The 27,783-nt window shown below is 43.8% G+C and overlaps 1 protein-coding gene and 1 non-coding gene across 6 annotated transcripts in view; one reads left to right on the forward strand and one right to left on the reverse strand.

Annotated features, from left to right (window-relative positions):
* The window catches only part of Tex26 (testis expressed 26), a 41,987-nt gene extending 14,550 nt beyond the window's left edge, over window positions 1–27,437 (forward strand). For 4 of the 5 annotated variants that reach the window (XM_027413732.2, XM_027413730.2, XM_027413734.2 and 1 more), the window contains 5 exons: window positions 7,194–7,359; window positions 11,725–11,872; window positions 16,421–16,597; window positions 19,002–19,163; window positions 26,797–27,437. In XM_027413732.2, coding sequence (XP_027269533.1) covers window positions 7,194–7,359; window positions 11,725–11,872; window positions 16,421–16,597; window positions 19,002–19,163; window positions 26,797–26,891 — 748 coding nt within the window. In that variant the 3' untranslated portion in view covers window positions 26,892–27,437. Of the gene's footprint in view, window positions 1–7,193; window positions 7,360–11,724; window positions 11,873–16,420; window positions 16,598–19,001; window positions 19,164–20,811; window positions 23,390–26,796 lie in introns of those variants that run through there. The other variant, XM_027413733.2, reaches the window with a different exon arrangement.
* On the reverse strand, window positions 14,748–14,820 carry Trnav-uac. Its single transcript has one exon. It is a non-coding gene; the product is annotated as a tRNA-Val (tRNA).
* Window positions 27,438–27,783: the final 346 nt, after the last annotated feature.

Consider the following 27,783-nt stretch of genomic DNA (forward strand, 5'->3'; position numbering starts at 1 on the left):
CCCCTTTTCGTTTCTGATTTTGTTAATTAGCGTGCTCTCTCTGCCTTTTGGTTAGTTTGGCTAGAGGTTTGTCTATCTTGTTGATCTTCTCAAAGAACCAACTCTTTGTTTCCTTGATTCTTTGTAATGTTTTCCTAGTTTCTACTTTATTGATTTCAACTCTCAGGTTGATTATTTCCTGGGTCTACTCCTCCTTGGTGAGTTTGCTTCTTTTTGCTCTAGTGCTTTCAGTTGTTCTGTCAGTTCTCTAATGTGACTTTTCTCTAGTTTCTTCATGTGGGCACTTAGTGCTATGAACTTCCCTCTTAGCACTGCTTTCAGAGTGTCCCATAAGTTTGGGTATGTTGTGTCTGCATTCTCATTAGATTCTAGGAAGTCTTTAATTTGTTTTTTTATTTCTTCCTCAACCCAGGAATGGTGCAAATGGGTGTTATTCATTTTCCAAAAGTTTGCAGGTTTTCTGCCATTTGTATTGTTGCTGAATTCTAGCTGTAATGCATGGTGGTCTGATAAGATACAGGGGGTTATTTCAATTCTTTTGTAACTATGGAGGTTTGCTTTGTTGCCTACTATGTGGTCAATTTTAGAGAAGGTACCATGTGGTGCTGAGAAGAAGGTATATTCTTTTGAGTGTGGATGGAATGCTCTGTAGATATCCATTAACTCCAGTTGGGTCATAACTTCTTTCAGATCCTTTGTTTCTTTGTTAAGTTTCTGTCTGGTGGTCCTGTCTAGTGGTGTAAGGGGGGTGTTGAAGTCTCCTACTATAAGTGTGTGTGGTTTTATGTGTGGTTTGAGCTTTAGTAATGTTTCTTTCACAAATGTGGGTGCCTTCGTATTTGGAGCATAGATGTTCAGGATTGAGATTTCATCTTGATGGACTTTTCCTGTGATGAGTATGAAATGCCCTTCTTCATCTCTTTTGATTGATTTTAGTTTAAAGTCCAATTTGTTAGATATTAGGATTGCTACACCGGCTTGTTTCTTGAGGCCATTTGATTGGAAAATCTTTTCCCATCCTTTTACTCTGAGGTATCACCTGTCTTTGAAGTTGAGGTGTGTTTCTTGTAAACAGCAGAAGTATGGATTCTGTCTTCATATCCATTCTGTTAGCCTATATCTTTTTATGGGTAAGTTAAGACCATTGACATTTAGGGATATTAATGTTCATTGTTCATTGGTTCTTGTTTGTTTTGGATTTATTGTTGGTGGTGTCATTGTGTGTGGATTTTGCCCTCCTGCTTCTTTTTGTGTTTGGCAAAATTAGATTATCTATTGCCTGTGTTTTTGTGCATGTAGTTATGTTCCTTGGGTTGGAGTTTTCCTTCCAGAACCTTCTGTAGTGCTGGATTTGTGGATATGTATTGTTTAAATCTGTTTTTGTCATGGAATATCTTGTTTTCTCTATCTATAATGATTGAAAGTTTTGCTGGGTACAGTAGTCTGGGTTGACATCCATGCTCCCTTAGTGCTTGTAGGGTATCTATCCAAGACCTTCTGGCTTTCAGAGTTTCCATTGAGAAGTCGGGTGTGATTCTAATTGGTTTGCCTTTATATGTTACTTGGCCTTTTTCCTTTGCAGCTCTTAATATTTTCTCTTTATTCTGTAGATTTGGAGTTTTGATTATTATGTGTTGGGGGGACTTCTTTTTGTGGTCCAGTCTGTTTGGTGTCCTATAAGCTTCTTGTACTTTCATAGGCATATCTTTCTGTAGGTTGGGGAAGTTTTCTTCTATGATTTTGTTGAATATGTTTTCTGTACCTTTGAGCAGTGTTTCTTCACCTTCTTCTACACCTATTATTCTTAGGTTTGGTCTTTTCACGGTGTCCCATATTTCCTGGATATTTTGTGTTAGGGATTTTTTGGACTTGAGGTTTTCTTTGGTTGATGAATATATATCCTCTAGCGAGTCTTCAATAGCCGAGATTCTCTCTTCTGTCTCTTGGATTCTATTAGTTATACTCACGTCTTTAGATCTTGATCGTTTTTCCAGTCTTTCCATTTCCAGCATCGCCTCATTCTGTGTTTTCTTTATTGTGTCTAATTCAGCTTTCATGCTTTGAACTGTTTCAAGAGCTTCCTTCACTTGTTTGGTTGTTTTATCTTGGGTTTCTTTAGCTTCTTTAAGAGATTTGTTTATTTCTTGAATTTTTTGGTTTGTCTTTTCCTCCATTTCGTGTAATTTTTTGCTTGCTTTTTCTTCTATTTCTTTAAGGGATTTTCTTGTTTCCTCTTTGAAGGTCTCTATCATCTTGCTGAGATAATTTTTGAGGTCCATCTCTTCTTCATGCACTATGTTGGGCTTTTCAGGTCTTGCTGGAGTGGAGTCCCTAGATTCTGGTGGTGTCATATTGGTCTTTCTGTTGTTGAGCGAGTTCTTATTCTGTCTTCTTCCCATATCTTTTTCCAGTGAGTGCAGGTAGGATCTCTCTATCTCCTCTTATTATGCTGTAGTGTGTGTGGGCCAGGAATTCAATGTCTGAAGCTCTGGATGGTCTTGCCTCTCCTCGTAGTCTCCTCACTCTGAAGGAGTTAGGCCTCCATAGGGATCCGGTGTGTGTGGGCGGGACAGGAAGTAAGAGTGGGGTGTTTCCAGGCTCTGGGGGTTCCTCACTGCCTGGGCAGGTCTACCCCAAGCAGGAGCAGGCCCGGGGAGATCGGGATGGATGTGGCTTTGATAGGGAGTTGGGTAAGAGCGGTGGATCACTCACCTCCTGGCGGATGGGTCGCCGGGAACGGAAGAGTGGCCTGTACCCAGATTCAGGGAGCTCCTCCCTGCCTGGGTGTGTCTATTTCAAGCAGGGACAAGCCTGGAGGGATCTGGGTGAATGGCGCTTAGGACAGGAGTTGGGTAAAAGCAGGGGGTCACTCACCTGGTCTGTGATGAGTCAGCGGAAAGGGAAGGAAGAGTGGCCTGTACCCAGATTCAGGGAGCTCCTCCCTGTCTGGGCGTGTCTGTTCCAAGCAGGGACAAGCCTGGAGGGATCTGGGTGAATGGCGCTTAGGACAGGAGTTGGGTAAAAGCAGGGGGTCACTCACCTGGTCTGTGATGAGTCGGCGGAAAGGGAAGCTATACATATATTTTTCTAATTATAAAATACAACCTGCTTAGTCCATATAATGTTGCTTGTATGTATATGATTTCATAGCTGACCACTTGGCACTGGATAACTAATTGGTGTTCTCTTCCTTGGGGAAGACTATTTCTCCCATCCTCAGTGATCCTTAGCTGTCTGTAGTCCTTTGTATAGGGCTGAGGCCCTGTAAGATTTCTTTTCCATGTTAGCATGTCTATTGGTGTCATCCACGTTCAGTTCTTGCTTAGGCAGCCGTGTTGGTGAGACTTCGTGACTGTAGCTTCATTGACGTTTCTGTGAGACACAAAGTCACCGCAAACTCGCTGTTTCTTTGGCTCTTACAATCTTTCCACTCCCTCTGCCACAGTTATCCCTTAGGTGCAGGGTTGTGTTGAAGATGCTTCAGCTGGGGTGGGGTACCACACAGTCACTTGCTCTTTGCATTTTGATAGGTGACGGTTTTCTGTAATGGTCTCTGTCTGCTTGCAGATGTTTTTCTGATGACAACTGAGACGTATACTTGTGTATGAAGATCTGGAGTTAGGAACCACAGAGAGAGAGAGAGAGAGAGAGAGAGAGAAAACAGGCAATGTTTGTCTTGGGGTCAGTTACCTCACCCAATATGATCTTTTCTAGTTCCACCCATGTACCTGCAAAGTTCATTATTTCATTTTTCTTAACAGCTGCCTAGTAGTCCCTAGTGTATATGTACCACATTTTCATTATCCGTTCTCCAGCGGAAGAACATGTAGGTTGTGAAAGCAATTTATTGATCACCCTATTATACTTCTTTGTAACTGAGTATATTAATTGAAAAGTTTTAAATATTATTGAGTTATCACAGTTCTTTTAAGCACATAATTGCTTTAAGCAATATGAAGTTAATAATAATATATTATTTATGAAATGATTTTTAGATTATATATGAAGTTAATAGTAAATTAAAGTCATTTTAGAGGAACTACATGTCAATGAGATAAATGAGTTTATGCATTCAGCTGCCTGTTTTGTTTTTAGGGTGATAGGACACCTGGCTCCAGCCTCCTTCTACTTTTGCTTTTTTCCAATGTAGGGATGCTGGTGCCCAGGAAGGTCTCCATCTATAAATGAGCATATTGTAAGAGAGGGAGATCCAGTGTCAGGGTGTCATTTAGATGCCAGAAGTCACAAGGAGACTGTTAACGACTGATCTGTTGATGCCTTCGTGGGGGAACCCATTCCATTCTATTAAAAGCAAATAACATGGCCTGTCTTCCATTTACTGAGTTAATCCCTGTTGTCAAAGTCTGAGAAATAAACAGTTCCAGAGAATCAAACAGCGACTGAATTATACCTATTGTTCTTCCACTCTGACTTTACTTTTAAAATGTTAATCTAACTCAAGACGGATTTGGAAACCAGAAACAGGAATTTCAACAAATGGTTTTGGGCAGATTTGAAATTTTTCTAAATTTATTTTATGTGTTTGGATGCTTTGCCTGCATATATGTCTGTGTATCACATGCATGCCTGATGATGCTTGAGGGGGCCAGAAGAGGGCTTTGGATCCGCCTGGGACCGGAGTTACAGATGGTTGTAAGTGCCACATTGTTGCTGGGAATTGAACCCAGGTCCTCTGCAAGAGCAGCCAGTGCGCTAACCATGGTGACCAGTGCTCCTATCACTTCAGCCCCCGGTAGAATTTTTTAGAGAGGTTTTCAACTATCACAGATTTTAAATACATTTTTGTCTTAATCTTGGAACCAAAATTTTAGCTTGTACAGTTTATGGCATCTGTGTACTTGGTACAATCATTTTTATTGCTAAGGATGCATAACTATATTATTTCATGTCAAGATGAAATCTATCTATACTTATTGTTCACATAAATGTTAATATACATTTTAAGGAGTATTAAGAAGAATATTGAAAAATTATGGAATGCATTTTTAGGGAAGATTATTAAAAGTAGACAAGGGAAGTATAAAACAATATATGTCTTATATGATTAACTATATAGTCAAACAATGAAACAAAGCATGTAAGTTTTCCATAAACTGAGGAGTATCAGGGAAAACAACATGGGCTGGATGTGGTGTCACACACCTTTAATCTCTGTGAGTTCAAGGCCAGCCTGGTCTACATTGTGAGTGCCAGGCTGGCCAGGGCTACATAATGGGACCCTGTCTCAAAACAAACAAATAGGTGATATTCCCTAGTTAAGAATGTTATTATATAGAACACTATGCTAAACTTCTGAGAATAAATAACAACTTCATTTAAAAGTCAGCTAGCCAGACAAAATGGCTCATGCCTGGGATCCCAGCACTGAGGAGGCCCAGAAAGATGGCTGGTTTGAGGCCAGGCTGTTTGTCTACCTGCCTGCCTGTCTGTCTCTCTCTCTCTGGATCAGAAACAACTTCATTGATTTATAACACAAAATGATTGGCTACATTGCAGTGAATATTTCAAACTATGATTGGATTAAAAATAAGGTTGAAATACCTTGCTGAGTGACGAACACAAACCCTGAAAAATGTCACATAGCACACGATTCTTATGAACCAGTTTCGTGCAGTAATCTTGAAAAGTATGATGGCCCAGAAAAGCCTAGTTATATTTAAAGCCGTCAGCAGCAGCAGCTTGTGCAGCTTCCTGTGCTCAGTCTCTTCTTCCTCCCCAGCTAATGACATTTCCCAGGTTTTTTTTTTTTTTTTTTTAAGTTGAAAACCAAAAATGCTTATCTTTAAAAATTTGACGGGGAGAGCCATTTAAAGTACCCTGCATGCTCTTCTGTCTCCTTAGAAGCCTCCCGAGCCAAAGCCTGATGAACATTTTAGAGCTGTTAGGAGACAGGGATCCAGACGTCATTCAGCCAGGCTGGCCCTGTGTGGCATTCAACTAAGTCTGTGATACCCAAGCTCCAGTGCCATCCTTTACCCTATAGAAACACCTGCCACAGAAGATAAGCCCTGGGCAATCCTGGAGCCTGAGTGACAAGCAGACTTTCTTTGAAGGCTTTCTGACCAGGGTTGCCCCAATGTTTGCTTTCCTCTCCCTTTCATGCATTTCCTGTAATTCCATAATCTAAAGAATTCAGTTGATTCTTATTTTGTATTCTGCCAAAAATAATAATACTTAGTGGGTATTGGTGTAAATGTCTAGGCACACACAGTGTCTGGTGGTAATAGCTCATGATAATATCATGAGGGGGTGATATTTGGAGATGGCACCATTTGGTGGTAATATCTGATAATATTTGGTGACCTCTTTTTGAGCTTTGAGTTACAGTGTTGGCAATACACATTTCACTGGGGACTTGCACACTGGAGAAGAATATCCAGGGCTGGAGACATGGCTCAGAAGTTATAGCACTGGTTGCTCTTCCAGAGCACCAGGCTTCAGTTCCCAGCACCTGTATGGTGGCTCACAACCATCTGTAACTCAGGTTCTAGGGGATCTTGTGCCCTCTGCTGGTCTTTTCAGGTGCCATATGTGCACGTACAGGCAGGCAAAAAAACCCATAGGTATAAAAAAATTAATAGAAATGTTTAAAAGGTAACAATATCCCAATTCATATGTCTTTCCCTTTTAGAAAATTGATTTTATTAAGAGAATTTGAAAATCAAATATCTGGCAAGTCTTAAGCCAGCAAATCTTAAAAAAAAAAAAAAAACTTGCAAAACACATACAATAATTTGACGTTCATATCATTGGGGAATGTGGCACTTAGTCTCTTCGATGATTAATGTTGACATGGTGATAAAACCTAGCATCACCTGGGAAACAGGTCTAGGGGAATGCCTGTAAGGGGATTATATTGGTTGCACTGATTGAGGTGGGAAGGTTCGCCCACTGTGGGTGGCACGATTCCCTGGCTGAGATCCTGGACTATGTTTGTGGAGGAAGGGAGCTGAGCATCCCTTGCTGTCTGATTTCTGACTGCTGGTTGCTATGTGGTTGGCTGCTTCAAGGCCCTGCCACCTTGATCTCCTGCCATGGTGGAGTGTGCTCTTGAGCTGTAGGGCAGAAGAAACACTTCCTCCCCTGGGTTTTTGTCAGAGGATTTTGTCACGTAACAGGAAAGGACACCAAGACAACAACCTTACTCTAATCTCTACTTCTTGTTTTTGTAGTCCGAAGAGCGTCAGAAGATTAGGCTATACCTACTCGCTTAGCGATCCTATTCTGAACCAGACACTTTATAATGAGGAGTATTGTTGGAAGGAGTATTCTAAAGAAAATATGATAAAAAGTGGGACTTCAAGAGGACTAAGGACCCATAAGGCTCATCTTGCTCAAGTAAGACAACAGCTACTCATTTAACACTGTCTTGAGCCTGTAAGAGCCTTCCAAAGACAGTTCATCTGTCTGCAGTGGCCACAGTCACGCTCCTCCTTGCACTGCCTTTAGAGTTTCATGTTCCCCTATTTCTAATCCCTAGAGTTTAGAGATTTTAAAAACTAAAATGAGCCAGGAGGTGGTGGTGCACGCCTTTAATCCCAGCACTCAGGAGGTGGAGGCAGGCAGATCTCTGTGAGTTGGAGGCCAGTCTGATCTACAAAGTGAGTTCTGGTACAGGCTCCGAAACTACAGAGAAACCCTGTCTGGAAAAACAACAAAACAAAACAAAACAAAAAACTGAAATGATATTCATGTAATACAAAATTAGTCACTACAATGGGAACAATTCAGCCATGTTTAGTAATCCATGTTGCTGTGCGCCTACCATGGCTAGCTTGTAAAGCATTTTTTTTTTCCATTCCTGAAGGATACACCATGCCCATTAAACCACCATTCTTCATTCCCTGTTCCCTTACCCTGGCACCCACCAATATACTCTTAAAAAAAGATTAATTTATGTTATGTGTATGTGTGTTTTGCCTTCATGTATGTGTATCATGTCCATGCCTGGTACCTGCGGAGGTCAAAAGAGAACACCAGATGTCCTGGAAAGTGGAGTTACAGATGGTTGCAAGCCTGCATGTGTGGGCTGGGAATTAAACCCAGGTCCTGTGCAAGATCAGCAAGTTCTTTTAACCACAGCCCTCTCTCTGACCCCTCCCCCATCCACTTTTGAGCCCTATGGATTACCTATTCTAGATACATAGAGTGTGGTTTTTGTGTCTGATTTCTTCAACATAGTACTACTTTCTGAGTTCCCCATCTTATAGCAGCACCAGTACCTTCTACAGCTGAATAACACTGCATATGTGTGCCAGATTTATCTATTTATCCAGTGATCTGTCTTTGGGTTGATCCTGTCTTTCAGTTATTGTGCATAGTATTGTATGAACACGAGAGTACTTGTGGTTAGAATCATGTTTTGGACACTCAATCCTTCCAGCTCTTTATCGTTGTTGCTTCCTTCTCCTTAGAATTCCCTCTCCTGTCCAAAGGGAGCCCCCCTCCATTTCTTCAAGGCTCAACCCAAAGAGCTATATCCTCCCTTCCCCAGTGGATGAAGGTAACTGATCCTCCCCTTGGGTTTTCTTGGCGACATCTGTTCTCTCATCACAAAAGGCTCTGTTACAAAGAGTCTCATTACCCAGACTGCCACCTGGGTTGGAAACATCTAGAGGCATCCTTTAGATGACATGGTAGTAGAGTGGATGATGGTGATGACTAAGAGAGAAGAGAGGAACACATTTCTGACTTGTACATGTGATGCTGATGCTGAAAAATGGGCTGGAAGGATTCTGTGTGGCAGTGAAAGGACAGGAAGAGGTGGGATGGCACACTGGTTGGAAGCCTGTCCAGCTTGTAGATGAGTTGGAGATGTACACTTGAGAATCAGAAGAACATACACCATGACACATGTCATTTGTTTCCTCTTGGCTTCCTTTGGCTCAGCCATTAAGAGCACTTGATGCTCTTGCAGAGGGTCCAAACTCAGTTCCAGAAGCCGCATGACAGCTCACAACCATTCATGATTCTAGTTCCAGGAGACCTGACACTTTCTCTGGCCTCTGAAGTAGCAGATGTGTACATATATACACACTGGCAAACACTCATGCACAGGAAATAAAAAAAAAAAATCTCCCCCACTAGTGCCATCTCCCTCCCAAGCAGACTTTCTCTGTGTAGCCCTGGCTGTCCTGGAACTCATTCTATAGACCAGGCTGGCCTTGAACTCAGAGACTGCCTGACTCTGCCTGCTGAGCGCTACCAAGATTAAAGATGTGTGCCACCCTACCTAGCCTAAATAAATAAATCTTAAACAATTAAAATAATTTGTTATATTTATTGAAAATGTATACCCATATATAGACATAAAATTTCCCTGTATCTATTGTACTACTAAAGACTTCAAATGTTTTTTGTGTGTATAGATATTTTGCCTGTATGTACATCTGTGCACCATGGTGTGTCTGGTACCAATGGAACCCAAAAGCAGGCATTAGATCCCTGGGAACTGGAGTTACAAATGTTTGTAAACAGTCATGTGGGTTCTGGGAATCGAACCTGGGTCCTCTGGATGAGCAGCCATTGCTCTTAACTGCTGAGCCACCTCTCCAGCTCTCTATTAAAGACCATTAATAGGTGTTTTCATGGCACTCTGAGTGTTCTCAGCCAACAAGAGCTGGTGTGTCAGATTCATGTGCTTTCAGTCAGTGAGAGCTGGTTTGTCAGACTGCCCTTTGTGCTTTCAACCAATGAGTATTAGCGCCTGACTGTGGACACTATTAATCACTGAGTCTCAACAGCTGCTACCATTACACAGAGAAAAACAACATATATCATGTGGTTCATTCTGTCTTGCCAAACATCACTGATAGTCTATTCTGAGGACTCTGCCTTCCGTCCATGTCCTGGGGATAGACAGTTGCTAAATAACACAATGAGTATGCAATCACCAAAATCCAGATAGGGAACCTGTACAGCCTGTGGCATCTTCAACACATACTTTATGTTTGTAATTCTTCTCTGCAGCAGATAAATCACAGAGGAACGAAAGGGTACTGCAAAGCACAGGCACACACAACTGTCTTGCAGAATTTTGCTTGTTTGTTTTTCGAGACAGGGTTTCTCTGTGTGTAGCTTTGGAGCCTATCCTGGCACTCGCTCTGGAGACCAGGCTGGCCTTGAACTCACAGAGATCCACCTGTCTCTGCCTCCTGAGTGCTGGGCTTAAAGGCATGTGCCACCAATACCCAGCTATCTTGCAGAATTTTGATGTAATTCTGAAAAGCACTTTTCTTGCTAGAGGGGGAAGGGAGATGGAGACAGGGCATCCTTTGTAAGGCAGGAGAGGCGAACTGGCCTCCTTTGGATGGTGGCAACCACCCAGCAGGAAGGGAGAAACTGACGTTTCAAGACAGAAATGAGAACTGTTGGAGTGTGCTGGCCTTGGACCCTGCTGGGAACACCTCGAAGTTCTTCCGCTGTAGCCATTTCCCACCACATCAGCTGTAAGTACGAGTGCGCTGCTTCGGGCCTGGTGTGGTGGACCTCGGAGCTCTCTGGCTGGTGATGCTGTTTTCTGAGGGAGCTGGGAAACACTTTTGTGTCACTGTTATGAAGCAGCAGGCAGGGCCAACCTAAGGAAAAAGGGTAACTTAATTGGTTTAGCCTTTCATGGTCCAGCCCATGTTTCCTGGCTGTATTTGAGCAGAACATCAGGACAGAAGGAGTGGTTATGGCCCCTGGCCCATGAGGTAGTACTATCACCTTCAGATTGGGTCTTACCCCTCAGTAATTCTCTCTGTAACTGTCCTCGTGGACACATAGAAAGCTGCTCTTCCATCTCTTTAATGGTTTAGAATCCAATCAAGCTGACAATGAAGATTAACTGTAACACAAAGTCAAGAGAGAGGAAGATTGGAGGAGAGACAGGAGGCAACTTCAGCATGTACACAGTCCCAGGCTCTCTTTGGAGGTGGAGAGTGTCTCCCTCCTTAAATCCCCCAGCAACGTGCGGCAGTGCTATGGCTCTATAGGGAGGAAGGCTTTTCCCTAAGATTCTCAAAGGGACAGCAGACACTATCTCTGCTCCTTACAAATGTGTCACCAGGACCAGACTAGCATGCATATTGTCCATACAGGAGTTCTGCTCTCAGCACACGAAGCTGATAGTCTTCTGTTGTCATTGTCAAAGGTCAAAGCAAGCACACAGAGGCTATCTGTGATGGTTGAATCTTCATTGTTAACTTGACTGGCTTTAGAATTGCCTCAGAGACATCCCACCCTGTGTGTCTTGGAGTTTGCAGAGAGATTTAACAGAGGAGAGACACACCCTGAATATGAGTGTTGCCATCCCTGGTGGTTCTGGTCCTCTATTGAACAAAAAGGGGTGGGGTGGAGAGGAAGCTGAGCTTGGATATTTGTCTGCCTCTACCTTCCCAACTAAGGGGTGCAACACCTTCCACATCCTTTTCTTGCTACCTTGCACTCTCCACCACAATGAATTATAACCTTCAAACCATGACCTAAATAAATCCATCCTTCCTCAAGTTGCTTTTGTCAGGTATTCGTCACAGCAAGAAAAGCAGCCAAGTCAGCGTTTGTGTTATGGTTTGTAACTCCCAGGCCCTCTCACCATACTCTCTGTATAGGCAGCTGCAGTGTGGTTGCAGATTAAAGGGTTCCAAAGAATAAGACACACATGTGTATTCTAGACTCCAGGAAGTGAGCCTTTTTTTACTAAAACCGTGCTTGCATTGACAGGATTCCTTTCAGTGGACACTCCCTAAAGACAAAGCAATCAAACCCCTCCCTTCGGTAACCCTTCCGACCCAGGAAGAGATAGTCCGGGCAGCGATAGCAAATCAGTTTGTTTCGCAGACCAAGAGGGACTTTGTGGATGTGGCTGAAGGTAAGCAAGTATTCCTCCTTTCCCTTCGTGTATGCCTGGGTGCTGCCACAGTGGTGGTAAGTGGCATGGAGGTAGTCTTTCTCTTTCAGGAACTCCCAAGCTAGTGTGGCACAAGAACTTTTACAAACAAGGCAAGTCAATTATAGAAAGGTGTACTTTGCAAGAAGGGTAGGTGGCTGGAATATGGCTCAGTGGTAGCATTTTTGATCCTTAGCACTACAATGCAAACAAGCAAATAAATAAATGTATGTTGCTATGCACATCTATCCCAGTGGAGTCTAGAGGCCTGAAAAGACTCCCATTAGCCAGGAATTGTGGTGAATGCTTTGGAAGCAAAGGAAGAGGACTTGGAATTCAAGGTCAGCTTGACATAATAAGGCCCTGTCTCAATGCACAAAGCAAAGAGAAAAGAAAGAAGGGAAATGGGAAAGATGAGAAGAGAAGAAAGAAGGGACAGTGAAAAAGAAAAAAAGAAAAACAGACACTCCTCAGTCCCAATGGGTGATGAGGAATTATCCATGTAGAGCCATGCCTTTTTAGCTGGCCGATACTTTAAATGAGTGACTGGGTGTGTTTTTGACGAGGTTATTTGTAGAACTAGAGGGCTAAGTATGGGACTGCTGGGATTCCCAGAACGAGGCTGGACTGCCAGGGGGGAAATGTTTGAGGTCTTTCAGGCTGGTGTGCAGTCTTTTGGTAGCCTCCCTCTTTTCCCAATCCATTCTTCCACGAATCTTCTTCCAAGTCCTAAGTACACAGGCTCTTTGACTTGGCTTTGCAGAGAATAAACTGTGAGCTATGAAAATGTCTTGAGACAGGGTGAGTTTTTGAGTCGCTACACCAATCCATCTGTGTGATGTTTTTATCTACGAGTTCGTTACAATAAAGTGGTTTTATGCTAGTTCCTTTTTCTTAAAAGGGGGGATGTCTGTGTTTTCTGCTGTAGCAGAATACTGCTGTCTGAGCATTGTTGAATATGCCTATCTGCACAGCTCATGCGTTGAAGGCTCAGTCTCCAGCAGGTGGCACTATTTTGAGAGGTAATTGAAATAGGGTTGATGGGGATGGACCTGGGAAAGGCAGATCTTGTCTGTACCCTTCTTCATCTCTCTCTGTTTCCTGGCTGCTTAGGGGTGAGAATCTTGGCTCCACCATGTCCTCTCCACCAAGACGCAGCAACAATGGAGCCAGCTTGACCATAACCCAAAATCTCTGAAACTGTGGCCCCAAATAAATCTTTTCTCATGCAAATTGTTGTCATTAGGGATTGGGTCACAGTTAGGATGACTGGCTAACACAATGAGTAATTTATAAATCATAGTTTGGTTCATGGTGCTGGAGGCTATAGGTCCCAGATATAGGAGCTACATCTGCTAAAGGCCTGATGTCCTTAGATACAGGAGCTACATCTGCTAAAGGCCTGATGTCCTTAGATACAGGAGCTACATCTGCTAAAGACCTTGGTGTCCTTAGAGGCTAGAGATGTTGGATCCCAAAGCTGGCATTACAGGCGGTTGTGAGTGGTTTGACATGGTGCTAGGAATCAAGACTTCTGCAAGAACAGTAAGAACTCTTAACAACTGAGCCGTCTTCCCAGCCCCTCTAATCGTGGTTTTTGTTGTTGTTGTTTTAATCTTACATATTTGGCTGTAGATCCTTCTTCAGGGGCCTTTGTTCACTCATGGCCAGAAGAGGGCTTGGTAGCTAGAAGGAGTTTAGGAAATACTTGCTGAATGATAGAACGTGTGAAAAAACACTGTTTTGGAGCCAGGTGGGTAGACAGTGCTATGTGTAGACAGACACCAGGGCCATAGAAGAACATTCAGATCTGTGTTCTTTATGAAAGGTGTGCATTTCTAGTCTGTTCACAGTAGGCCAATCATGGTGCCCCCCCCCACCCACCCCCTCCCCTGTGCAGGCAAACTCCATTCAAGACTCCCTCGTGCCTCTTACTCAGTTCTCGGTGCCAGCATCTCTCTTTGGATGGCCTCTTACTTACCTCTCGTCCTTGGTATGTCACTGTAGGTTCATTGATGAACAAGTCGATGTCAGCCCTGGCTTAAATCTCTTTGGGGACTTCTTTTGCTCTCAAAAGGAAAGCTAATGCCTCAATCGATGTGGCTGTGATTTGTGTCTTCTGGTCCTTTCCCCCTCTCTGCTGTTCTCCCCAGTGACCCCCACACTCATGGAGAGGTCACTCAACTGCCTGCTCCACAGATTCGCCAGACCCCTGATGCAGCCTGCTGTCTCCACCGCTTCCCTCCTCAGCAACGCTTCCCTTTTGATCTGCCATCTAAGTCTAGGTTTTGGCTCCTTTTCTGTCCTGGAAGCCTCTTTGATTCTAAACTTTGGAACTCTCTCTCTCTCTCTCTCTCTCTCTCTCTCTCTCTCTCTCTCTCTCTCTCTCTCTCTCTCCCTCCCTCATGTGCATGTGTGTGCTTCTGTTATAACAACTTTTACAGAATCCACCACATAATGATACTGTAGTGCACTTAGTTTCTTTAATACTTTAAGATTCTGAAGCAGAGAAACCATGTCGTGTTCACTGAGGAATTACAGTGAATGAAGAGGGGTGGGTGGGGTTAAAAAGTGGTTGTTCTCACATTCAGGCTTGGAGAAGTTGGCTTTGATGAATTAGAACAGCGAATGAAGACAGCAAATTAATTCCTTGTTTCTGGTTCATGTGTTTCTGGGGCTAATGATTTTGAATGTTCTTCTATATTTACTTTTAGATTGTGCCTTTCTGCAGATCCTTATTTAGTTTTGATTTTGAGATGAGATCTCACAGTAACCCTAGCTAGCCTATAAGTCACTGTATAGACCAGGCTGGACTCACACCTGGCCTAGAAACACTTTTTTTTTTTTTTTTTGATCATGGTTCCACTGGGACTTGAACCTAGGACCTTCTGCATGTAAAACAGATGTGATCAACATTATACCATGGAACCGGAATGCGCCAGAAATTGTGTTCATCTTAACGGGAGCCAGCATTTTGGTGATGGGGGTAGCATGACTGATTGGTAATGATGTCACAGTTACCAACAGAAAAGAAATCCAGGAGGGAGGCTGACCGTGGAACTTTAAAGAGAATGAGAGTTTCTGAGTTGGTGAGGTTGCTTTGTATACACAACCTTCCCTCTGAGAAAGGCCTGAAGGGGCCAAGTAGCATGAACCCAGACAATCCATACATGTGACTGAGGAAGAATGAATCCGTACTATGGAGGATTTTAGTGGAAATGTTTTGAAGAAATAATAATGTTAAATTGTCCACTAATGACAATGGTGCCTCTCAACCTTCTTTCGGGAAGGGACAAACTTTTAACTCTTTCCTGGTAGTGGGATGACATCTTCCACTCCATCTAGGGCTGCCAGTTTCAACAAGTAAAAGCAACAGACTGTCCAGTTAAATCTGAGTTGTGATCTACAGCAGATAACGAATACTTGCACATAATCACACAAAGAATAAAAGTATCCACTGTTTATGGCATTCAGATTGAATTGAGTACCCTGCTTCACATGGCAACTCTGACAAAACCCCAAACCTCTTCCTCTGGTTTGGCTCACAAAGGCCTAGGAAGCCCCCAGCAGGGTCACTGCTGGTTTTTGTTCCCAGCAGCCTGCTGAGTGTCTAGCCATTCAAAAACTACTTCCGGTCTGCTGTGGAGTATTAGTTGAAGATGTGTTACATTTGCCTATGCTGTGGAACATTTGTTTAATGATGCGAAGAGGTGAGGGGAAGTAGGAGCTGGAACTTTTTTTTTTTAATGTGTATGGGTGTTTTACCTGCATGTGTGTCTGTGTAGCACATGTGTGCCTGAGGAGACCAGAAGAGGGCATGGGATCCTCTGGCACTGGAGTCACAGATGTCTTTTATGCCTAATTTGTTTAACTCTGTGAAGCTGTGTTGCTTTGCCTGTCTAAAATACCTGATTGGTCTAATAAAGAGCTGAATGGCCAATAGCTAGGCAGGAAAAAGGATAGGAGGGGCTGACAGGCAGAGAGGATAAATAGGAGGAGAAGTCTGGGGAGAGAGAAATCTAGGATTGAAAGGAGGAGAGGAAGACTGACTCCAGGGGCCAGCCACCTAGCTACACAGAAGCCACGGAGTAAGAAGTAAAGAAAGGCATATAGAAAGGTAACAACCCAGAGGCAAAAGCTAGATGGGATAATTTAAGTTAAGAAAAGCTGGCTAGAAACAAGCCAAGCTAAGGCTTGGCATTCATAATTAAGAATAAGAATCCATGTATTTATTTGGGAGCTGGATGGCAGGCCCCCCAAAAGAGCAAAGAGTAAAAAAAAAAAAAAAAAAAAAAAAAACAAACAGCAACAAAACAACCACAGTGGCCAGTCAGGCATATGCTGCCATGTCCGAGAGAGGAAATAGTTCCTTGGTTGAAGAACTCACGGAGTACACAGACTATACCTCTAAACTCGAGAAGAGTCACTTTTAACTGTGAGTTGGAAGCTACTGGCCAAAGCAAGATGCAGTGACAAGCCACTTGGAAACAGTTCACAAGGGGTAATCATTGTCTTCCCTTCTCACCCCAGCTAAGAGGACCATGAAAAGGATTCCCATTGCCATGAACTGGAAAGAGTTACTTCCCCGACCTCTGGACACTGAATTTCGGCACCATTACCAAGTTCCAGCTAAGATTCCTGAACTGCAGGATTTTAGTTTCAAATATGGATGCTACTCAAGTCTGCCTGTTGCTTCCCAGGGTCTAGGTAAGTAGGCCTTTAGAAATTACAAATGCATAATCACCCACCAGGGCTCTCGGTCTGACACATAGAAGCCAACACTTTGGCTATGACTTTTGAAAAGAGTTTTATTATTAACTGACAAGGAGGAGCATGAGTCTGTCTCTAATATTGTCTATTAGCAAAGAGACCAAAGCTCAGGAAGTGAGGGAAGTAGGAGCTGGAATTTTTTTTAAAAGAAATGTGTTTGGGTGTTTTACCTGCATGTGTGTCTGTGTAGCACATGTATACCCGGGGAGACCAGAAGAGGACATCGGATCCCCTGGCACTGGAGTCACAGATGGTTGTGAGGCACAAATGTTGGTGCTGGAAACTGAATCTGGGCCCTCTGCAAGAGCAGCCCAGCTCTCTTAACCACTGAGCCATCTCTCCAGCCCCTACACCTGGGATTTTTGGTCTGCTCTGGCATCCAGTGTGCAGAACCATTGGAAATTGTACATACATTGTGATTGGATGTCTCCCACCTCTTCTTATTCTGGCCCACTCTGCCTGGCTCCTGACTGACGTCTCTCAATACTGCTTCTCCATCTTGGGTTCCCACCTTTGGGTCCACCAAAGCCTGAGCCCTGAACAAGTTTGCATAGTGGTTTGTTTGTTTGGGGTTTTTCGTTTTTGTTTGTTTTTAGAAACAGCAGTTGCTGCTATGGTTTGACATCACCATTCCTACTCCAAGACTGTCATAGAAGGTCCTGGCAGCCTGTTTTGATCATGGCCTTGCAGAGTGTGCATGATGCTGTAATTCCCAGTCTTAGAGCAAGGGAACTATGAATCGAAGAAGACTTCCAGCCTATGCTTTAAGTTGATGGAACTCCTGCTGGGTGGAGCAGTGGTTGGAGTAGGGAGATGCCCTACAATGACAGAGTAGAGGGAGTCACTTGTCAACCACTTAGGCTTTTCTTATGACGCACCCATAGCATTTTCAGATTTAGTTCTCAATCTGTTCTAGTGAGAGTTCCTTCATGATTCTGATTCCTATCACTTTGGATAGGAATGTTTTTAAGAATTCCATTGCTGGGCAACCTCTAAGCCACTTGTTAAAAAAAAAAAAAAAAAAAAAAAAAAAAAACAACTCCATGGGTTGGTGAGATGGCTCAGCAGGTAAAGGTGCTTGCAGCCAAGCCCAGTGACCTAAGTTCAATACCCCAGACCTACATGATAGAAAGGAGAACACTGACTCACAGTCTAGAGCTTTGGGTTATGTGTGAATTTCAATGAGGGGTGACTGCCTTTGCTGAGGGCTAACACTGTCCCTGCTTATACACCCAGGGCAATGCTCCACACTCCAAGGTGCAGTCCTCACTGTCTGATATTCCAATGCCTGGCACTTCTCACAGTCAGGAGATTCCTTCCTAAGTGTGTACCTGCTGATTGTTTCTTCCCAAGGAGGTTAATGAGCAGATATCTTCTACCCTAAGGAAACCACAAGGTAGAAGAATCTTGAGAACCATGGGGGTAGAACCTTGGTGGTCTTTCTTAGTTAAAGCAGTTCTCAGATCCCGGTGCTCTTCTTTTGGGAAGGGCTGAGATCTGTGGTCCAGTCTGTTCCTCACATTTGGTCCCTCAAAAGGGGATGCTTGGGACTGAGGACAGTATTTAAGGTGTTTGTATTTTTACAAAAGTTGACCATTTTTAAAACATCATATTTTTGTTATTAAAAATTATAACTCCAAAAATCTCAGAGTCCACATTAATCTAAATTAGTTCATATCAAATATGAGTGGCTGGAGTTGCCTGCTTCTCTGACTTCTTCTAGTCTGAATGGACAGAGCACACTTGCTGGAAATGTCGCCCTTCTTCTAAAGTGCTCATCCTAAGGCTTCCTAGGTCACTGGCAATGGGTCCGTTCATGTGCATTTCTGAGGATACATGCGATGCCCTGGGGGAAAATGAAATTTTTACAAAGTCTGTTTATCATTAAGCAAGAGGAAAACATTACACACACTGTTAAGAGCAGAAGTCATGGGCTGGAGAGATGGGTCAGAGGTTAAGAGCACTGACTGCTCTTGCAGAGGACCTGAGTTCAATTCCCAGCACCCACATGGCTCACAACTATCTGTGATGAGATCTGGTGCCCTCCTGTGATGAGGTGTGGTGCCCTCTTCTTGCATGCAGGCAGAACATTGTATACATAATAAATAAATAAAACCATTAAAAAAATTGAAGAACTGATTTTCCGAAAATGGTGATCACACTCAGCCTCATCGGGCCATGTCTCCCGTCCCTCCCACTTCCAGCATCACCATAGCAGCAGCTTGGCACTGCCCCTAATCATTGGTAGAATGAGGGCTCGGGTGTGAGGGGTGTGTTCAAACAAGGATGTGGGCATTTCGGCTTGTTGACAGCTTGTGCTGCTGTCCCCGTGTCACTTCAGTGCCTTCCGTGCTGCACAGCTACATACGGAACCAGGAGCGCACAAAGAAGCAGACCACCTACGCGAGTGACTACGGGAAAGCCTGCCTGGACTTCTTGATGATCTTAGACTCATTTACTCCTTCCCAAATCCAAAGGTACCTGCAAGGTGTTTCCAGCAAAGGTAAGAGGCCTCAAGATTCTACTCCATACATTCTCCAGCATAGTGAATGCCTTTCTTAACACGCTGTTCCCACTCCTAATACACTGTTCCCTTTTTTTTTTTTTTTTTTTTTTTTTTTGAGACAGAGTTTCTCTGTGTAGCTTTGGAGCCTATTCTGGCACTCGCTCTGGAGACCAGGCTGGCCTCGAACTCACAGAGATCCGTCTGTCTCTGCCTCCTGAGCGCTAGGATTAAAGGCGTGCGCCACCAACGCCCGGCCACTGTTCCCATTTTAACCAATGGTATTGACTATAAAAACAAAAACAAAACTCCCCAAAAGAACAAACAAAAAGACAAAGACCACTGTCTTAGGGTTTTATTGCTGTGAAGAGACACCATGACCACAGACACTCTTATAAAAGAAAACATGTAATTGGGACTGGCTTAAAGTTTAGAAGTTCAGTCTATTATCACCATGGTGGGAAGCATGGCAGCATGCAGGCAGCCATGATGCTGGAGGAGGATCTCAGAGTTCTACATCTTGATCCGCAGACAGCAGGAAGAGACAGTGAACTGTATATACTGGGCCTGGCTTGAGCCTCTGAAACCTCAAAGTCTTCCCCCAGTGACACACTTCCTTCAACAAGACCACACCTACTCCAGCAAGGGCACATCTCCTAATAGTGCCACACCCTATAGGCCTGTGGAGGCCATTTTGTTTCAAACCACCACAATCACTTAAAAAAAAAAAAGTCCCATAGTGTCATGCAAACCTTGACCACTGGAGATTTACTTTCCTAAAAGGCACATTGGAGACTTTGTTGTTCACATTGCTCTATGGCTCATGCGTCTGGTCTCACCTCACGGGTGGTTGCACTGCATGTACTGGGATGACTTCCCCTTCCTCCAGTTGCCTTTTGGAAATCTCACAGTTTTGTTGTATTTCATTTATGCTTTATTTCCCATTTGGTTGTATTTCTTTAGTGACGGGCTATTTACATATAAGAATCCTCATATTTCACACCCACAAAGAGCAAGTACCATCTCAGGACAGGGTAGAGTTATTCCATGTAACAAGCTTATTGGACCAGCTCTGGGATGTCAGGTCACCTGAGAAAGGGTAAAATGTCAACGAGGAAGCAAAGGAGTCCGGGAACAGGAAGCAGTCCTTCCCAGAGCTGCCTGTCAGAAGCCTGGGGTGTGTGCGTGTGTGTGTGTGTGTGTGTGTGTGTGTGTGTGTGTGTGTGAGAGAGAGAGAGAGAGAGAGAGAGAGAGAGAGAGGAGAGAGAGCGAGCTCACAACCCAGTGTAGGTGTGAACATCCACATAAAGCGATTTTCTATGCCATACATGTGCTGTCCACTAGACAACACACTAGTGTCAAGGAGGAAATAAAAGAAACTTAGGAAGAAGGTCTGATATTTTCATGTTCCTAAGAGATACGTCCTACACCCAACGTTGTGCACAGGGCAATGTGGGGCCACCAATTCCTCCCTTTTCTGTGATCAGTGTGCTGCAGATGGCTCCCAGTTGCTCACTCTTAATTGGGACCCCTCTCCCTCACTCCTCTGTGGCCCTTCATCACTACTCACTGCCCTTCATCTGTCTCAGCCTCCACACCTCCCCTGCCAAAGAGTTAACTCTAAAACTGACTCTCCCCTCTGCTGCAGAGATCTCCTACTCCAAACAAGACTGAAGCCCTACTGTGTGTGCATACAGGGGAGCCGAAGGAGGCCATGGACATTGGAGTCTTCCTCCCTCACTTTCCATCTTGCTCTTCCTCTCTCGGATCAGCAGCTCTCTGTTTGACTGACCATCTTGTTCCTTGGGAGCCATTTTTCTTTGCTTCCTAGTGCGGGGATTATAGGCACTTGAAACCATGGGTGGCTTTTTTGTGTGGACAATAGGAATTCAAACTCAGGTCATTATGCTTGCAAAGTAAGTGGTTTTACCCACTAAGCCATTGCTTTAGCCTTTCAATTGCTTTTAAGGATGGAAAATGCACACACACACACACACACACACACACACACACACACACACACACACACCCCAAGAAGAAATGAGTGTCTGAATGTTGAGCATCAGGGAAACAGGCTAAGCAGCTGCTTTGCCTCCTATGCAAGTGGGAGTGTGTTTTCTCCTGGGAGCCTTATTCCTCTCAACAGATGCCTGAAGGCCAGGCTGTCTCTTCAGGAGGAACTAAGAGCCTTCTGGACACCTGCTATGCAAGTCCCTGAAGACACAGGGGAGTACACCAGCAAAGCCAGGCTGGCTGGCCACTCCCTTCACCAGTTTTGGTGTGAATTGTGTAAAACCACCCTCTGAACTCATGTTACCTCTAAGAGCCACATCCCTTGGACCCACAGGAAGAGGAACTCTGCCTCCTTCAGAAGGTGCTGACATTTGCCCAGGAATCAGGGACCAGCCATACCAGATGCAGCCATCACATGGGCCAGACATCTGGTTTCCCATTCCATATGTGTGCCATCTGAGGCTTGGCCTTGCTCCCTAGGAGTGAGCTGTGGTCAGCAGGGGTGAGGAGAGGGTCTTCTGCTAAGCGTTGTTGACTTGACCTCTGTTCTTACCAGGGAAGATAAACTTTCCAGGCATCAAGATTTGTCCATTACCTCTCCTAGACCTCCCAGTAAACCAACCAGGTGCCTTGGGACAAGTTAGATTTTCCTTTCTTCTTGGTTCTCCAGGGCAGCCCTGGGAGCAGACACCAGGAAGCACACGGCCCAGAGCTTTGGCTGTATTACAATGCCCTGGGCTGCTGGAGAAGCCACTCTATCCCAACTCTAATGCCCTTGCCCATTGGTGCAGCTCTTATGGGGCCACAGGCACGCAGGAGGGTCCTTTAAAGCTTTTATGCACCAAACCTCCTGTCATCATCTGGTATCAGGGAAGATGGGTTAGAATGCCTGTCAGTTGTGACCATCCCAGCAGCACTTTCACAGCAGGGCTCAGCCGGATTTCAGAATGGAGACCTGAGATGTCTTAGGCTCACTTATTGTTGGCTCAGCTTAAATCATGGGATTAGATTATCTTAAGTAAGTAGTAAGCTTTTGTGGACTAGGAGAGCAGAGCAGTGGTATTTTGATGGAAAGAGAAAGACAGTAGGGAAGGAGGGAGGGAGAGAGATGAGAGACAGACACAGAGAGACACCCACAGAGAGATAAAGAGAAATGGTAGGGTGGGGGCCAGGGCACTAGTCGTCCCCCCTAAGTAACATCAAGTTGGGGTGACGACTGGGCAGACTGAGGAAGGGTATAGGAGAAAGCAGAGCAGGAAGGAAGAGTAGGATACTGAAGTGGGCCTCTGTGTCCATGAAGTCTCTGTCACCACTGCTTGGTACAGACATCTTTACTGTGAAATCCAAAACCTTGTGAGCACCCACGGGACCACAGGTGAAAAATTCTACACCTTACTTCACACCAACTGTCATAGTTGAAGCACAGACATGTGGAAAATGTTACACACCGTTATCCCAGGCTTGTGTCTGCGAGGCATATAGGAAACAGAAGCAAACTTTGTGTTCAAACTTGGATCCAATCTCCCAGAGACCTCACCATATAGATGCCCATATTCCCAAGTCCAAGCAAATCTGGAACATTTTGAGCATTTTCAATAGGGATGCTTAAACCCAGAGTGAGTTTGTTTCTAACTCAAGAATCTTGGACTGTGTTCTTTAGTGGACAATCTATGTTCAGAATTATTTTACTCCTTGAGTTTGATTCCAACAATGTGGAAGCTGACAGTTCCTGCATATGTTATCTGCTGGTAAAACCCTGTCATCTGCCCACTCTCTTCCCACTTGAGTGATAAAATTATCTGAAATCTGGTTTTCTAGTATCGTTTAAAGCTATGACTCCCTATTTTTTCCAGCAACATAAAATTTGTAAGGTGTTTCTATCAAGCCCAGAATTCAGAATGCATGGATTGGAGCTGGAAAGAGGCTCAGTAGTTGAGAACATTGGCTGCTCTTCAAGGATCTGGGTTAAATTCCCAGCCTCCGTCTGGCAGCCCACAACCATCTATAACTCCAGGGGATCGGACACCCTATTCTGACCTCTATGGGTATTGCATACACATGGTACACAGACATCCATGCAGGCAGAACACCCATAAACATAAATAATTTTGTAACAAAATGCATGTATTCACTCAGAAAACTTCATTGATTGTGTATCTATCATGCTAATTTAATACAAAGATAAATAAAAATAAGTCCATCCTATCAGGTAACTCACTGTCTAGTGTGGAAGACAGAGGCATAGGTATAGTGACATTTACCACCATAAAGAAATCTTTGATTCTAGGAAAAGCCTCTGGGAGGTGCCAATTAGCCCTAGGTCCACAGTAGATGAGAGACAGGTTCTCAAGTCAATGAGGTTCTCATATCAAGGAGTGACAGGTCTACTCCAGCAGAAGAAACAGCATAAAGACATGAATTGGAACAACAGAAACAGTAGAATATTTGTATAAAAGGGGATTTATTAGATTGCCATATAGGGTAGGGGCTGGGTGGTCCAACAATGGGCATCTGAGGAAAATAGAGAATAAGACAGATGCCCAATCCAGGATGTGCCTAATCAGCATCCCCAATTGGGAACCACATTAAGTCCAGATATTCTCTGGAGAGTCTTGGAGTCTATGCTGGAAGGACAAGGAAGTCAGCATAGGATAACCTCAGCAAGACAAACACACAGGCTCAGGGAGAGGCGTTTGCTAGCACCTGCTGGCTGCTTCCTCTTCAGACTTTTCTTTATCCACGTCATCCTTTGGAAGATACCACCCACGTTGAGGGCAGCCTCTCCTCTTACCTGTCCATGAATCGATCTTCTCTGGAAGCATCCCATCAAATCCACAGCCATGCCCCACTGGTCCTAGGTGTGGCTGAATCTGGTCAAGTTGTCATTCAATGCCCCAGCCAGCAGGGCTGCAAATGTCAACCCCGAAACCTCAAAGGACCTGGAATGAATAGGGACAAGTGACACCAGGAAGACAGCAAGACAGGCTTTCTGATCAAGCTGCAAAATTTTATTTTTCTCAGAGACCTTATACAGCAGTGAAGTGGGAAAGACCTGGGGTGGGGATTCCTCAGGGAGAGTTTATTGCCTGGTACGTGGGTCCTTGAAGGTAGACAGAATAATAGGGAGGGCAAGCGGGGGGGGGGTGTGTGTGCAGGTACAGATAAGGCACAATAATTCGGGCAATCAGAGGGGTGTAAACACAGCAGGTTGTTAGTAAGATGAAGAGGTTGCAGGAAGAAGGGTTGCTAAGTAACCTGACTGAGGAATGTTTGCTATCAGCTATTCTTGTTTGCCCAGGCTCTACTCATTTGGGGAAGGGGAAAGGTAGATTGGGACTGGAGTTAGCTATTCTCTCAACATAACGAGTTACTTAGAAGATGCTGGCAAACTTTTACAAGAGATTCTCTGAAGCATCCCAAGTCTCTCTAATATCTAAGGTGTCATCGCTCCCGGCAATTCAACATCAGCTATCACAAACCACAGTCAAAGCACAATGGCTTTTGAGCAGCTTGGCTGACGTTAAGTTTGATGGACACTGGGTCATCTTGTTCTGGCTAATATGTGTCCAGTCTGATTTACCCTCTATGCATGTCTTCATTATGCAAAGGGCACTTTGTTGCTTCTATACTTCAGTATAAACTCCAAAACTACAGACAAGCGGGAAAAGGAACAGACTAGGGGACAGCAATTGGTGGTGACACAGAGCGTACATTATCCTCAGGGCAGGGGACTATCAAATAGTGGAATTGCTCTGGGAAAAGCATCGATAGCATCTTACAAAGGTAAACATATGCCTGCATCATGACTTAGGAATTCCACTGCTGGGTATCAGCCTGAGAGAAAAGAAGTTATTCAGGCTCAAAAGGGCTTGCACAAAAATGTGACAATTTCATTCTTAATATCCCAGAACTGGAAATAGCCCCATCTCCATCACCAGGAAAAATAGATGAAGTGTGATAGTTTAACAACTTGGCAATAAAAGGGAGCACATTCCTGACACACAAAACAAAATGTATAAACTCAAAGATGCTGAACAACATCAACAACAAAACCCAAACATTAAAGATGAGCTTCTTCGTGATTCCGTGTATTTGAAGGACCACAGCAGGCAAATCTCATCCATGGTGAAAGAAATGGGACCAGAGGCTCTCTTGGGGTTAACGGTATTGACTGGGAAGCATCTAGAAGGACTTCCAAGGTGATGGAAATAAACTCTAAATGACTATGGTTCATCAGTGTTCAAAAGTCAACTGACAAACATTGCATGTAAGGTCAGTGTATTTTGTTCCACGAGAGAAACACCTGAGTTGAAAAGTACTGGGATCAAGGAAGGGATAGGATAGAGCAGGAATAGCTCACAAATAAACCCAAACGTAACTGCAGAGAACACAAACTACATGTACACACTGTTGAAAAAGACTAACCTGGGTATCACACAAAGACACAATAACAAAGTGAAAGTAAGCTGGCAAGGCAATTTGTTTTTGTAAAAATATGTAGGGCTGTGACTCAAACTGGGCTAGCAAGCACCCAAGGCCAAAGTGACCTCTGTCTTCTATCTCTAATGCAAGGGGAACTTGGTAGTTCCTCTCTGGCTGATGCTTGACCTCATAGTCGACTTTTGATTGGAAAGTGACATGAGGGAAATGAAGGGAGGAGGAGTGAGCCTCTCCCAGACATCAGGGTCTGGGAATAGGGCAGGGCTTTCCCATGAACGAAGTTTTACCAGGTAGGGAAGTTACAATTGTTTAATTCCTTTGCATAAAAGTTTTATAAGGTGGGAGAAATTAATAGTATTCTTAATTTAAATTTTAAATTTAAATTTACTTTAAACTTTTTAAGTTATTGTTTTCTTATAACACACACACAGGTACACACACACAGGTACACACACACACACACACACACACACACACACACACACACACACACACACAGCCTTGATCCACTGGCCTCAGCTGGCATTGTGACACTAACCAAGAGGATGAATAATGGATGGCAGTGGGAATGAAGACTTTCACAGACCAGGGAGTTAACAAGTGTTCAGGGTTCTGTTTCATAGCACAGGAGCTGGAGGTGGGATTGAAGGACTTCCTAAAGGCAGACAGTTATGACTTAAGGACAACAAGGCCCCCAACATTGGACAGGAAGAAGACAGCCTTAAATTCTACCAAATGTTCAGGGCAGCTCATGATTTTCCTCACCAGTGTTTATTACTGTGCAGCATGTAAAGGCAGATAAGGGTGCTAATTAATTAACGACACACATTAATTTAGCATGTAACATCACACATGGTGTGCATAGTCCTTCCCACAGTGCGTTGTAAGTTGGGTGACCTGCACTCAGAGAGGAGGAACAAAGAAGTAGGTTAACTAATAGTTGCTGGCACAGAACCGAACTGTGGGTCTGTTACTTCACAAGCCCGTGCCCTTTCCGGTGAGCGTGCTGATTGGCTCTGAACAAATAGGGCACCGTGCTCTCCACACATACCCAGTACCCGAAAATTATCCTTTCATAACACACTTGTGAATAACATACTCCTACCAGATATTTGCTTCCTCCTAGGATTTTAGCTGTTTTCTATTTTAGTTGGAAACCTCTGCTTTTCTTTATTGGCAGACAGACAAATTCTTGATCGCTTCATCCATTCTCATTGTGACATCCCTGAGGAGACAAATGGGAAAGGAAAACGAAGTCACAAGAAGAGACCCTAAGAGCAATGGACATGCCCAGCTCATCCCAGTCATCATCTAATAATCAAGGACAAATAGGAGAGATTGCTCCAAGTATATTGTGGTATCATGAATATGTATGTTCTGTTGTGTTCTGTTTTTAAATGAAACCAATTAAAGTTATAAATCTCCCCCCCCTCCGCCCCAATACAGCTTTAGCTGAGTGTCATCGGTTTTGATGTCACTTGTTTCCCTCTTTTTATCTTTATAGTTTTTGGTTTCAGTTCTGAGTTCCTCCCCAGAGAAGTTTCAGCTTCCCAATAATGAAAATATTTTAATGACTTTCCATTGTTGATTTTTGTTTTGAATGTTGTAAAAAAATCAATCTTCACTTTGGGGAATTCTCCAAAGATTCACTGTATGTTGTTAATCCAGTGTATGATTACATCTTACAAGAATATATGAGAAAAATCCATTTATGTAGTTCTGAAATCCTTATTGTTGCCTTAACTGTATTCTTGAACTGTCAGGTTCTGAAAAAAAATACTAAAACATCAGACAATAAACATGGTCTTGTTAATCCCTGCATTTTGGAGGATTTCTTTACATTAAAAAAAAAAAAGATGTTTTTATGTGAATGGGTGTTTTGCCTGCATGTATATACTGCTCCTTATACATGCAGTACCCTGGACAGCCAGAAGAGGGCTTTGGTCCACTGGAACTAGTCATAGAGGACTGTTAGCCGTTTTGTGAGTGCTGGGGACTGAATCAGGGTCCTCTACAAGAGCAGCCAGTGCTCTTAATGGCTGAGCGGTCTCTCCAGCCTGCCCTACTCTATTTTTGACCGCAGGATTATGCAAAGCGCCTCTGCTGACTAATTTTCTCATTACATCGTCGTTTTTAAAAACTTGGTTGTTCTTGCTTTCAGATTGAA

Source organism: Cricetulus griseus, chromosome 4, assembly GCF_003668045.3.
Source record: "Cricetulus griseus strain 17A/GY chromosome 4, alternate assembly CriGri-PICRH-1.0, whole genome shotgun sequence".
NCBI lineage: Eukaryota > Metazoa > Chordata > Mammalia > Rodentia > Cricetidae > Cricetulus > Cricetulus griseus.